General features: G+C 54.1%; 1 protein-coding gene across 1 annotated transcript; it reads left to right on the top strand.

Moving 5' to 3' along the window:
* Positions 1-2,456: 2,456 nt before the first annotated feature.
* On the top strand, positions 2,457-3,861 carry LOC34618909. Its single transcript, XM_026333972.1, has 4 exons — positions 2,457-2,551; positions 2,708-2,853; positions 3,047-3,317; positions 3,642-3,861. The coding sequence occupies exons 1-4, from the start codon at positions 2,457-2,459 to the stop codon at positions 3,859-3,861; spliced, it is 732 nt and encodes a 243-aa protein (XP_026189757.1).
* Positions 3,862-13,684: the final 9,823 nt, after the last annotated feature.

Genomic DNA, 13,684 nt, shown 5'->3' with positions numbered 1-13,684 from the left:
ATTGAACTCCGCTAAATTCTCCGTGTTTATATTATTTTAATCAGGGAAAAAGAGCTGAAGGAGCTCAACACTCACAGTTTGTGTCTTCTTCTCTACAGGGGCTCAACTCCCCGCAGACCTTGCCAACAAACAATTTGCTCCAACGATTCTTCTTCCTTTCATTGGTGCGGAGGGGCGCTCGGTAACCATTCCTAGGATCGAAGAGATCACCATTCTTCCTTTTGTCGTAGAGAAGGGTGTTGCCTCCAGTTCCCTCTGCCTGCCTCCCTAGGAGACCGGCCTCGATAAGCACTTTTGTACTCTATGCCTTCTGGCCCCTAGGACTGGTTCAGTACATTCTGTGTGCCTTTTTACGTTGGAAAACCAAATCTTGATTTTGGGGCTTTCCCTAGCATCGACTGCCCTGTTCCCCCCCGCTTTCTGTCCACTGGTGTCTGACGCGTACGACGCGGAGTCACCAGCCCCCCTAATTGGCATTGTTCTCTCATTTCATTCTTTGCGGAAGGCCGAGAGGGTGGCTGCTCGGCATCAAGAACGGTGCAGGAACGCTTGTGGCGCTCGGCGGCATGTAGAACAGGGCCTCGTGATGTATGTTCTCCGCCCACGGGCTTGCTCGCACGTTCGTCCGCAGTAGTTGGAGAATGACAGTTCTTTAAGCTCGTAAGCGACTCTCGCTGGAGCACTTGTTTCACGCTGTCAGGCGTGCATGCTTCCCTGATGAGCGCCTCCTCTTCAAAGGCGGATCTCCCCCGTGGCGCTGGCATGGCAGTACAAAAGGCAATCTGCATTTTCCTTACCCTGTATCCCCCAATCAGGTGCCTACCGTCATAAGAGCTGCGGAGCCAACCCCTGTGGCGTGGTGAGCCTCCTGGCGAAAGCCTTTGGACATTTCATCACTCGAGTCTCAGGTTGCTGAGATCTGGCAGCTCATGGCATACGATTTTCACATCCTCTGCAAGGACCCCCAACCTGAAGACTGAGCAGAACTCAACTTGCCGATCAGGAGCGAAAAACACGGGGGCCTCTGAGTGAGGTTGCAGCAGAGGCTTTTTTAAAACAAAAAGAATACAAACGAGAGAGAGGGAGAGACACATACATACATGTATATATATATCTATATATACATATATATACACACACACACACATACCGCCACAGACGCAAAGGGTGGCCTACCGATAGCCGTAGCGAGCTGTAGCCAGACCTGTAAGCGTGCGACTCGCTACAGCTTCCCCCGCAGCGTAAAGAGTAGCCGCACCTAACGTTTCCCCTCGAAACGTCAGGCGGCTCTTTTTTTTCTGTGCATTTGAGGCATCCATAATGCATGCGTCGCCTGAGGGACCGCCCGTCAGGGGCCCCACGAGGGGTTCCCGGGGGTTTTCCCGCAACATTGCGGGGAGTATTTTTGGCCATGCGGCAGCCCATAATAAGGTGAGGAAGCAGTCTTGCTGTTGCTGCTGCCGTCGCATGGGAAAGAATAGGATTTCTAACGGCCCCTCTTTCCCTGGAGGCGTGCTTCTTTGTTGTGTCTTGCACGAGAGGTGCCTTGCGCTGCCCGTTTACACATGCCTTTCTGTTCACACGCACAGTTGACTCCATGCGTCGAGCGTGGCAGCGCACCATTCCTCGTGCGCGAGGCCTCCTGTATGGTGCTATGAAACCTGGGAAGCGAAATGCACTGGGGAATTAAAATAGGGGCTGAGACCCCTGTCCGGAGGCTCCTTCGCCGTCCCTAGTTATAGTATTTCGCCGGTTTAGCTCCTCCAGTCTCTGCTGCTGGCAATGTGCGACTTGCGGTGGAAAGCTTTAAAAAGTAGGCCTCATACTTTCAAGGTTACGTTGTGCGTGTGTGTATGGCATCGTTGTGCGTTGTAGTCACAGGGCTTGTCCTATTCCCTTCGGGGTGGTGGTGGAGAGCCTGGTCTCCGTCTGTGGGGGCCCCCCCACGAGGCAGAGGAAAAGGAGGACAACTCTGACAGCGACGAAGAACGAGAGGAGACTCCCAACAGGTGTTTCACCGCGATGCAAGGCTTCAGGAGGGCTGTCTTTCCCAACCTATACCCCTTCTGGTGGCTTGCCCTGCCCTTTGTTGTCTGCGTCGTACTGGCCGCGGCCTCGTACGCAGACAGCTCAGACGCCTCGAATGAAGGGCTCTTCATTTTCACTAAAGGAACTCGCTTTGTCGTCACTAGCGACCCAACGGACCAGCAGATTGATTTTGTACGCCAAAACAAGGGTGCAAGGCACCTGCAGAGGCGGATGCGGGCAGGCGGGAGTGCCGAGGGAACGGGGATCTTGGCAATGCTGGTTTGCTCTCTCCTTTGTGTGGTGTCAAGACGCTTGGCTGAGGCGTCGATTTGCATGCGCTCGGGGCTGTGCGCGCATCCCTTGTCCGTTCCGCTGGCGTCCATGCAAGCGTGCGGGCTTGCGGTTTGTTTGTGCTTCAGATTAAGCAAATGAGCAAGCGCGAGCTGACGCTGCAGGGTGTCTTTGTCCTGCTGCTCATTTCGGCAATCAACACTGCAGCGTGGTTCGCTTGCATGATCGCGAGGTACGCACACGGAGGGTTGGGGAATGGAGTTTTTGCCGTGTGCCGGAGCTGCTGTCGAGGATCTTGGGGCTGCTGCTAAGTTAAGCCTTGTCGGGGGTGTGCGCCTGGAATTCGGATGGTGGGCGTAAGCGGCAGTGAGTGGCGCACCTGTTGCAGGATGTTGCTATTAACGCTGATAGTTAATGTTGGACTCTCCGAGCAACAAAAAGTGTCTTCTCTGTTGACGACGGTGGATCCTGAGCTTTTCTACGTTGTTTGGAGTGTTGGACTGTATATTTTCTGGCAGCGCAACCTAACTAAAGGTTCGTTGCTCCGTCCGCACGTAAAAGCAAAAGGAGTATCGCTGTGGGTAGCTGCCTCCCGAGGCAGTCCTTGCAGCAATGCCTCGCTAACACGGGGACTTTGGCGGTGGTTGGAGGGTTATCTGCGCAAGTAACGCAAAATCGTTTTCCCTCCGGATGCTTTTTTCCGCCCCCTGGCCGTGTGTATGCTCAGGGAAAATGTTCAGTGCCAAGGCAGTCGAACCGCAGAATACGATAGAGCAGTTGTACGACTCCTCCTTATTCGGCTCATCCCTCTTTGTCCAGCAATCCATCTCCAATTACCAAAGGACCCTCAGTTTAATGATTCTGCTGCTGACAACACGACGCCTCATCCAAAGCGCCATGGTGTTCTACTTCGAGCTCGGCTTCATGGCCAGTATGAGCGGTCAAGTCGTCAAGTACCTTACAAAATATGCAGCCCTCCGGAAGCTCAACACAAAGTGGTGAGGGTGCCTCTTTGCACAGGCGCACTCTTTTTTCTTTTTGCTCAAGTGTGCAGTCAGCCTGGCTGCAGGGGCTGCCGCGGGAATTCCTGCGCTCTACAGTGCGCCACGCTATGAGTTGGCAGCAGCCGTTTTTTTGCTTTTGCACAGCACTATTCACACTTTTCCAAATCTTAACGATTCTGCCTGTCTGCCGCATTGTGTGTGTCTATCTTTCTTTCTTGGCTGCATCTCGTGGCGCGATGATATGCGCCTCGTTCTCCTATGTGCGCTTGGTTGCTGAGGTGTCGCACGGCTTGTCAACTCCTGCGAGCTCCCGCGCAGGGGGGCATACCATCTTTGCAAGGCGACTGCGTCTCAAGGCAGCGATGTGGCCAGTCAAGAAGACGACGAGCGGCTGGGAGCTGAAGTCCGTGGTACAGAGAAATTGCGGAGTGGGCGCAGTATGGTTTCGGTGGTCTCCCGATTTTCACGATTTTCGAAACATCCTTCTCTGAGGATTCCCTCAAGGGCTTTGCCCTCCTTGGTTAGGGACGAGCCGTGAGCACTACGTGACCTGCAGACAGTCCCCTGCCCTTAGTTATGTCACTTGATCTTCTTCCCTCTTTTCTCGCTCCGTCTCTATGTATCCGCGCTCGTTTCACGGCTACGTCCTCGGCTGTTGCGCGCGAGACTGCGCCTCTGGCGCGGGTCGGGTAGGCGCTGCTGCTAGCCAACCCCTCTTTTATCCTCCGACTGCTTTCACTCTTGGCCGGTCTCCTAGGATCCTCTGTGGCTGTCGTTTTCACTTTGTGGGGAGGAAGAAAGAGGGGGAATTCGGGACTATTGCATGCATCCAACGTGCGTGCGGCAAGCAAGGGATGTGTCAGTGTGGCGGGTGTGCATGCGCCTGTGCGGCAGGGAAGTTTCTCCCCCCCGCTCACAGCCGCATTCCAAGCATGTCCAAAAGACAAAGAGCAAACATGTGGGGGGGCGATTTATTGCACGGGCCATGCGTATCAATTATTTCCGATTCCGATTCAAAGAAAACAAAAATATACAAAGCCGGGAGCTGCAAGGCCAGGGTATGGCCACATGCCTTCACTCATGTATATACGTGTATATGTATGCATAGTGTGTGTGTATATGTGCACTTGTGTCCCTCTGTATCTTTTGATCCCCTGTCACTTTGGCACAGTATCTGGTTTTTTCAAATGCCTGCTTCCACTCCCTGTGATGTAGCCATATTCACTGTGTTCAGGCTGTCACGTGGGTGCCTTCGGGGTGGCCCTTGGGGCCCTCTTGCGTGTCTCTATTTGTGCGAAAGCGCGCGCTTTTTTGCGCGTGGCTGTACGCCTTCTGCCTAATCCCGTGGTTCGCTCCTGTTTGTTGTACAGGCATCCCGAGCCAGCTGACTCGGTGCTCCATAGACAAGTGCAAGAGCAGCAGGATGCATCACTGGTTGCTGCTTCAGTACGTCGCTGTCTTCCCCCCGGCGGTTTTCATATACGGGGAGCGCATCGAGATCGACTCCAAGGCGAAGGCGCGCGATGTGTCAGACCGTCTCTTCTGGGCTCTAGCGGAGGACGCTGCGGAGCTCACGGCTGCGACGCAGACGAGAGAACCTTACCAGCATTGTCGCCCCGTCATGGAGGTGCTGCAGCAGCAGAACAAGCAGGGGCAGCGGACTTACGATCAGGAGCGGCGTGCTAGCTGGCTGGGGAGTTCAGAGCACCAGAAGCTCGCGGCAACAGATGTCGTCGAAGAAGCGTTACTCATGAATGCAGCAATGGCTGCGGGCCCCCTCGAGACGGACGCTTGCTTCGCCTGTAGCGCTTTGGGGAACAATTTACTCGTCTTGCCTCCGAACAGCGGCACAAGCTCGACAGATCTCCCTGCAGATGGATCGGCGTCCTTCAGACCGGACTCGCCAGCGCTTCCTCTGCACATGTTTCCCGCTAGCCGCGCAGAGGACTCGGAGTCTGCAAGGGAAGAGCAATCGCCAGGGGGCGGAGGCTCACCGAAAAAGGGAGACACACTTACAAACTTTCCGAGAGAACTCAAAGCAAACAACTCCCTCTTAGCGCCCTCCCCGGCCGGAGCTGCAGCGCCATCGATAGACAGACGGCCTGCGGAGCCTCAGCCGATCACCCCCAGTCAGATACCCGAGGTTCAGACAGGTGACCACCAGACTTCATCGGAAGCTAATTCAAACGCGTCTGGCAGCGCTGCAGGCAAGGGCGGCACGGGACCTAGCGACAGCAAAGCAGAGCCCATAGAACCTCTAGGTGAGCCTCACGCAGGGGTCGAAAAAGAGGCCACTCGGGAATCGCGGAGTTTGTGGAACCCGTTGACGTTCGGGCGATGCGCGTTTCAGATGTGTGCCGCTCCTCTTTGCGCAGCGTCCTTTGAGTCTTCGGTTGAGAGTAGTAGCAATGAGCTGACAAGGCCTGTCCGTCGAGGCCTCACGCAGCATATTGCCACTCTGACGCCTTTCAACATTGCCATCAGGTCGCCCTCTGTCGACGCGGAAGACAAAACAGCCGAGGTGAGGCACGCTGGCTTTTCCTGTGATGCGCCGCATAAAATCCCAGTACGTTCTGCGGCGCCTCCGCCTTTAGACCGCCCCTGTCTTGCTGGCTGCCCTCAAAGGGGGACAAGAGGAGGGCGGGAGGAGGGGGAAGGTGGAAGGGGCAGCAAGGCGCTTCGGCGCAGCACATGGACACACGCTTCGTCTGCTGGAAACTGCGATGCAGGAACGTGCTTTCACGCCTGACCAGCGGCAAGGGCGCCCCTGTCCGGCAGACTCGCTATTTGAGAATTGCTCCTCCTTGGAGTCTCCCCCGGCGAGTTCTTTGGAGGGCAAGGAGCTTCTTCGCAAGGAGCTTCTTGAGCGTCGGAGAAGACTGCCTGGTAGCAACAGCGACGGCAGCTCGGAGGACGTCGAGCTGGCAGAGGCCTCAGGTTCTCGCAGGAGAACGAGCACAAGCCACGCTCCTGGCATCTCTAGCCCTCTTTCGTACAGGAATCTCGCGGAGAGCGACGAGCAGCTCTGTGGCTCTTACCCTCATGGACCGCCTCCAGGAGACTTTCCCTCTCCGCGCCAGGTGAGTCTTTGGAGCGGGACTGGTTCTGCCTCAGGCGCAGAGGAGGACGACGTGCAAGCAAAGCCGCAGCAGCAGCGGCTACAAAGGCGTGCTTTCCTTGTCGGCGCACCCAACATAAATGCCTCCTTGGCTCGTGGGGAGAGCGGCAAGGTCGGCAGTGCCTTCCCAAGGGCCCCTGCAGGCGTGTCAGCACTCGGTTCCTCGCCTCTTGGGGAGTCGGTAGGAAGCTCCTCTCGGCGTCGGCTGTCGCCGAACTTCCCCGAAGATGAGGAATGCTTTGGCAACAGCAAAGGGCGGAAGGGTGGAGGACCCCAGGTGCCTGACTATCCTGACTATTTCACCAAGGCCTTTGTAGAGATGTTTCTTAAGGGCGATGAAGTGGAGGAGTTCATGAAGCTAGTTGATCTGGCAGGTAAGCGGCAAGGAAGGAAGCAAACGACACGAAAGGCTTGGGAGGCACACAGGATGGCCTGTGCGGTGCCAAATGGGCAGGCAGGCAAACTCAATGCGTCTCCTTAAAACGGTTGCCTCCACCGGTAAAAGCATCTCAGACGCCGTCATTTAGCGGGAGAAAGGGTGCACAATCTACCACAATCGGCGCATCCACGTGCTTGCTTGCAACACAATTCGCGAGCTCGCTCGGGGATTTGTATGTTCCCCCTGGATGCGTCACTGAGTGCAGCTCTCGTGTGGAGGGGAAAATGTGTGAGCATGCATTTCCCCGCATGCTCAGCATCTATACGAGCAAGCTTGCTCTGACTCGATGTTGGTGTGTGTAGGGCGGCAGCTACCTGCTTATGCATTTGTACTCCACTATCCGGCAATCGAATATCTGTGCCTAGATATACATTTGTAGAGCTAGCCAGAACGGCACACGGGGACGGCGAGGATAGAGTTCCGTATCTTCTGTAGGTGCGACTATGCGAATGCGACAAGGTGCCTCTTTGTTTGCTGCTTATCATCAGGCCACGGGAAAATCAATCGGTCGATGCTGAAAAGGGCCGTTGTCTCCATATACAAGATGCGCAAGGCCCTCCTCAAGTCGCTTACGGTGAGCACCCCGAGCTTCCCGCCTACCTCGCTCTCCGTCTGTCCGTGAATCTGCCGGCTTCTTCCTCGTTTAGCGAGATGGATATGCCTTTCTCCCAAATCCCTCTCATTGCATACTTCATAGGAAAACTATGGGATCTTGCAAACACGCGAGCGAACTCACCTGACCAACAAGCCTATAACTTGTCAAGACAAAATTACGGCGCACAGCCGTGCATGTTTATGGTCGCAGCTGTGAATTCGTGGTCGTGTCTGTATCCTCTTGGGTGTTTGGCTGTACCGAAATGCGTGATGATACACACTGTTTGGAGGCCTCCCCATCTGTGCGCCAGAGCGTGTTTTCCAGTTTCCCCTCCTTCGAAATCCTCATCTGTGTGTGCATTCTTAGAGCCAATCCAGCATTTGCAAGACCGTCCAGCGAATGATTTCTGTTGTGTTGTGGGTTGTAACCCTCGTGGCGATGCTTTTAGCCTTTGGGGTGAACCTGAATACGGTTCTTGTCTCTGGCGCTGCCTCCATTTCGGCTTTGGTAGTAGCCCTCAGTAAGCAGCTTGGGTCGTTGACACCCGAGTTTTGATGGCTCGCACTTAGACACCTGTTTTCCTTTCAAGCCGCTGCATAGGCGCTGCGCGTTGCCTCCTGGCATTTTGTCTCTTCTTCCAGTTGGACACGCCCACCCTTTTGTTTTTTGGTGTTTCTTTTCCCCGTTGAAGAGTGCTTGCAGGCGTGGTTCTGGGTCGGTGTGTGTCTCTGTGGTCGCCTTGTTCGCGCCTTTCTGCGCATATATGTGTGTGCATGTCTCTATGGCTATGGACTGCGCTGATGCTCCCTATCGGATGCAGCAAAAGGCTTCGCCCAAGCGTCCCCTGCCCTGCTGCATACCTCTGCTGTCCTGCTTCTTGGCTGCCGCGCTTACAGGCTACATCTACCAGAATTTCGTTACCGCAGTGATATTTGTCGCCTTCACGAATCCTTACAACGTGGGAGACCGAGTAAGGATAGACAACGGCGAAGCGATGTATGTACGCAACATTCACACATATACCACGGAGTTTGTTACCGTCCACTCCAAGCCGGTATGTCAGTTCTTACGCCTTTTTCCTCCCTCTTCGGCCCGAGCAATGTCTTCCCCTACGCCGCCACTTCCGCGAGGCGCGTCAACATGGGCTGAAGGGAAGGAACGCAAGCCTTATTGTGGAGCCGATGTAGCTACGGCTGTATTGCTTGGGGTAGGGCTGCAAAGTGCACGCATTGTTCGTTCTCATTCGTTGTCTTTTTCCGCGATGCGCAGGTCGTATACAGCAACAGCGTATTGTTTGGCCGCCAGCTAACCAATGAATCGCGATCGACGAATGCAACACTCTATCTCCCCATACGCCTTGATATTAAGACTCCCCTGCAGTCGTTGCGCTGCCTTGAGGCCGGCTTGCGGAAGGCGATTGCCGCGAGGCCCATGGACTTTGTGAAAGACTCTTTCAGCATTTATGTAACAGACGTTCAGCCTGGAAGATGGCTGGATGTACGCGGCATAGCCCACGCTTGCGACCCCTCCCGCCACTCCCCCCATACTTTCTCGATCGCTTCCTGCCTCCCGATGGTGCCGTTGCATGCATGAAGTGAACGTCTTGCCCCTCTTTTGCCCTTTTTACCAGTGTGCTGAGGCCATAGATCGTGTCGGGTGCGTGCCGCGTGCCTGAACTGAGGCTGCTGCCAGCTATTCTTCCTAAGGGGGCGGGCACGCCTCTACGGCCCCTCGCCCTCCACAAGAGGTCCTTCTCGTTCCTTTCTGCTAGGCAGCTGAACCTCAGGCTTAGAGTCTCCTGCGCAGCCAGTTGTAGGAGGTGTATGTATGTCGGCTTCCTCTGTATGCGCGTTCGCAATTAACTCCCCCCCTGCCCCTTGCAAAGGCAAAGCGAACCTGCCTGGGCATGTACATATACATATATATATCTATATATATATATATATATATATGCATATATATATATTTACGTATGTCTTCTGCCCATGCGCGTTTTTTGCCGGACTTCAGATATCCATTTGGCTTACCGTTGTTGAGGGATGGGGTAATTCCCCAAAGGTTTACCGTCTAAGGACCGACATCTACCTCGTCCTCCAGAGCCTCTGCAGCCGCGTCGGCATCTCCTATCAAGACCCTGTGCAGCCCGTGCAGCTTAACAATGCCCCGGCACTCGTTCAAAGCCTTCAGTCAATAGCAGTGCCGCCACAGGCCAACCCTCGTATGCAGCAAAGGCACACGCCTTCACACAGTGCCCTTCCTGACACCACCGCACCGGTCCGCAGTTGCTTCGGGAGGCTTTCTGAGGGCGCAGGGGCAGGCAGCTCGCATGGAGTGGATTCATCGGCCCCCCAGACGCCGCTGGCAGCTTTTGCTCCTCCTTGGTCCCCCTTTCCTACCGCCCCGTAGCTGTTGCTCGCAGTACACTACCCCCAGCCAGCCCAACAAGCGAATGGGCTGTTCGAGCAACGCCGAGGCCCTTGTGCTTGGAGGTCGATGACGTGTTCCTGCCCTGAAGAGGAAGGGTGAAGGCAAGTTCACAAACGAACCTTTGGAGGCCTCTGTGGTGTGTTGCTGCCTGCCTGCAGAGTTTCAGGCGACAGCCACGCATGGCGCTGCGGCAGGGGGGCCTTTTTTGACTGCCTGCGAGGCGGTGGAGCGTCACGGAGACTTTCCCTTCAAAGAAAATTTCTCAACTCCTTCTAACATGCCCCCGGCGTCTCTGGCGCGCGAATCTGGGGACTCCTCCCCAGGCAAGCTCCTACACGGGCAAGAGCAGACGCAAGGGGGATGGAAGAGCCTGCTACAAAAGAACTTTGGGAGGCCCCCCACCAACCACCACCTACCCGGCAGCGACCCCCCCGGTCCTGTCAGTGCGCACCGCGATGGATCCCAGGAGCCGCCAGAGGAGCGCGAGCTCAGTTTCCTCTTTGACAGGCAACCTCCGGAAGATAGATTGCCTAGGAGGCGGTATCAAGCTGCGGACTGCAAAGGAGGCAACAGCATGTCCCACGCGCGTCGCTTCGGCTCCTGACATCCACAAAACCATGCAAAGCGTGTGAGCCTCTTCAAAATGAACAGGCCCGTGCTCTACGCGCCATGTGCGCGTAAAAGTCGGCCTTTTTATCGGCAGCGGCCACAGCTCTTTGTTGCCACTTGCATGAAGACTTGTTGTTTCTTAGGGCCGCATGGCGACAAGGTAAGTGCATCGATCTGCGGGTTTGCGTTTGAGCTGTATAGAGCAACGGCATTCTTTCCTCCAGAGTTCGCAAAGGGGCCCCTACTCGCCGCCTCCTGGCGGTTGTCCTTCAGGCAGATAGGCCTCCTATTTGGGGCCTTGGGTGCAGGCAGGATTCGCTGAAAGACATCTGTTGAAGGCCTCCTCTCGTAGACTCATCAACTGTGTTGTCTAAGGGAAATTCAGTGTGCGTATCAATTCAAAGAAAAGGGGCCGACAGAAGGAAGTTTGGGTAGAAAAAAGGACGAACTGGTAGGGGGCGCATAAATTAAGCCTTTGCCAGTCTTTTCTCTTCCCCCCTTCCGCCACTCTCTGCTCCTCAAGATGTAGGGCAGTAATACGCCTTGTATCGCTGTCCTTTGCTTCCTCTACACTCTACTCTCTCCGTGTCTTTCCTTCTATTGCATGCTCCTCCAATTCCACACCACAAACTGCATTCGCATCATTGCCCCTTTCGATAGAAAGAGTCGGTCGACATACAGCCTGTTTCCGCCTGTACAGTGTAAACCCCTAGTCCATGTAAAGCCGTTTTGGAGGGCGGCTCCATGGTGCAGTGGCAGGTTTCTGCCCGACCACACATTTCGCTCTCTGAATGCAATTAGAGGCAGGGAAGGGAACCACCACCAAGAACACGTTTCTGCTTGTATTCATAGAGACCCCCTATTCTACTCAAGCCATCCTTATGTCCGTGGGTGCTGCCATGGTCTCGTGTAACAGGCATGCCAGTGACTTCCATTCCAGCCTTCGACTGCACTTAGTGGCCGCGGGCTGGCCAAGGCTGAAGTCACACAATCTATTCGAGCTCTGCCTCCTGAAGAGCAAAAGGGCCTTCAGGAGTGAGAGGATCTGGCCTGAAAGGGCACGCTGGTGGGGGAGGGAGTGCTACCATAGATAGACGCTATTTTGCGGTGCATGGCGTTGGACGCGGCTCTGGGGAACGATCGCGACAGCGACTTATCGCTGTAGCGTTGCCTCCTTCCCATGTCAAAATGGCAGGTCTGCACTAAAGTATCTGTGGTGTGAAGAGGAGGTGGTAGGACATAGACATTTACAGTAATACAGGCGTTTAGAGCAAGCCAGCGGGCACGGAGATAGTGTCAATTAGCTGGTCTCTCTACATTGTCGAAGCAAGAAGTCAGAAAACCTGGTCGGTGGTGAAACCTGATCTAAGGAGAGGCGAGGAGGTACCCAAATATTGAGCTGTGGTGCCTGCTCCCAGTGGCCTTCGTCTCAACTTGTGCATCATCTATGACCTGTGCACGACCCTAAACCCTTGATCAAGCATCAACGAAGGCTGTGAGATGCCGCGTCAGAAGATCCACCTTTTCTTCTTGACGCCCCCCTATTTATGCCTTGGCACTTTCTTCCACAATAATTCTGTTGAATCAAGAATTAGTTATGAATGATTTGATTAGGCTGCTCGTATATTTTACTACTGCAGCGTTAGCCCGGTGAATAATCAGTGTTCGTACGTGCAAGTAGCTGTGGATGCTCGGAGTGCTTAGAGAATGCAGCAACGAGCACGTCAGCTTTTCTTCCCCCCTCATGTCGACAGCTCCGAGGCGCGCATGAAAGTGAGTCGCGCTTAGGAGGAAGCTCTTTTGGGAGAAACTCAGTTCTTGCTTAGTGAGTTCAAATTGAGTCTGCAGTTGTGTATCTATCTTTATACAACGACATTAAATGCAACGTTACGGTCTGATAGCACCTCTTCACTCCATGCAGCTATTCCCTGCTCATTCACTGACTGTGGACGCAGTGGGACGGTAGCTTTCCTGCAACCGTTGTCCGGTGTTGATCAAGCTGTTTGATCAGAATGCAGCTATTTCACGCGACTTAAGGCATAAATGAGTTGAAATAGTTTTATGGATGCATCGATGAGGTATAGACCAGAAAAGAATGACCTCAGTTAGGATGAGCAAGTAGCCGAAGACTTCAGTAACCGGCTGGGAACGTACCTCACTTTGCACCTCCTTATATGAGAAGAAAGTGTTCCTAGGGGCATATACACTAGATAGGGAAGCACTTTAGTGGTGACCATACCAATGCAGAGGAATCCGGCAGCCTGTAGGTACTATCACGGTCTGTTCCGTCGATCAAGCATTGACTCTGGTGTATGCCGAGATTCACTCAGCAACAAAGGTTACAGGGTATTAAAAAGGCTTATTCAGGACAATCTATCAGAAGATTGGAGTATCAATACATAAAAGGCTTTGGTTCGCATAAGCTAGAACGTAGAACACTTGCTTTATGAGTTTATGTCAAGTCTGCCCGGCGCGTCGCGTGAGGTGGTCACATGATGGCCAGTGACTCAGCGACTCAACCATTTCACAACCGACTAGTGGGTCTTTCACGAATGATGGACTACTAGGTTTCATAAGCATCTGAGCGCACCGCTTGACTTCGACCGACAATGAAAAACCAATTCAAGAATCAGGAACTATGGATCTCCTGACTATGTCGAATGGCCTCAGCCAGCAGTCCAAGGCGAGCAAAGACGAGTTAAAGGAAAGTCGTGTTTATAAGCAGCCTCAAGCGGCCCCCTAACAACGATCTCCTATTGGGTAAGTTTGGAGAATGCGTTACGGAGCTGCAGGCCGCATGCAAATGCCAAAGAACATGAACAAGAAAACTGAACCCCACGCATGCTCGAGAGTACTTATGTGCAGTTTGAGTTCGCTAATGCCCTAGCTGAGCGGACCACCCAGCTTTCCTGGAGTCTATACACCTACCAAGGAATGTTCGATTGTTGTCAGCATGTTAAGCCTCTCCGTAATCAGCTGCAACGTTTGAGACCACCTACAGCACCTTTGGCGTGCGCTCTGACTTTCACGGGACACGCAGTAATATAAAGGGAATGCGAGCCATTTCTCATGAGCAGACGAGATTGCAAGCTTCTGCCCTTTGACTGCAGCAATTGTGCCAGATCCTGCAAAAATTAAGGCAATCAAGACATGGCCTTTACCCATACACACTC

This window comes from Cyclospora cayetanensis, unplaced genomic scaffold (assembly GCF_002999335.1).
Source record: "Cyclospora cayetanensis isolate NF1_C8 unplaced genomic scaffold, CcayRef3 CcayRef3_contig_33, whole genome shotgun sequence".
In the NCBI taxonomy this organism is placed as follows: Eukaryota; Apicomplexa; class Conoidasida; order Eucoccidiorida; family Eimeriidae; genus Cyclospora; species Cyclospora cayetanensis.
This window is presented reverse-complemented; position numbering and strand designations above follow the sequence as displayed.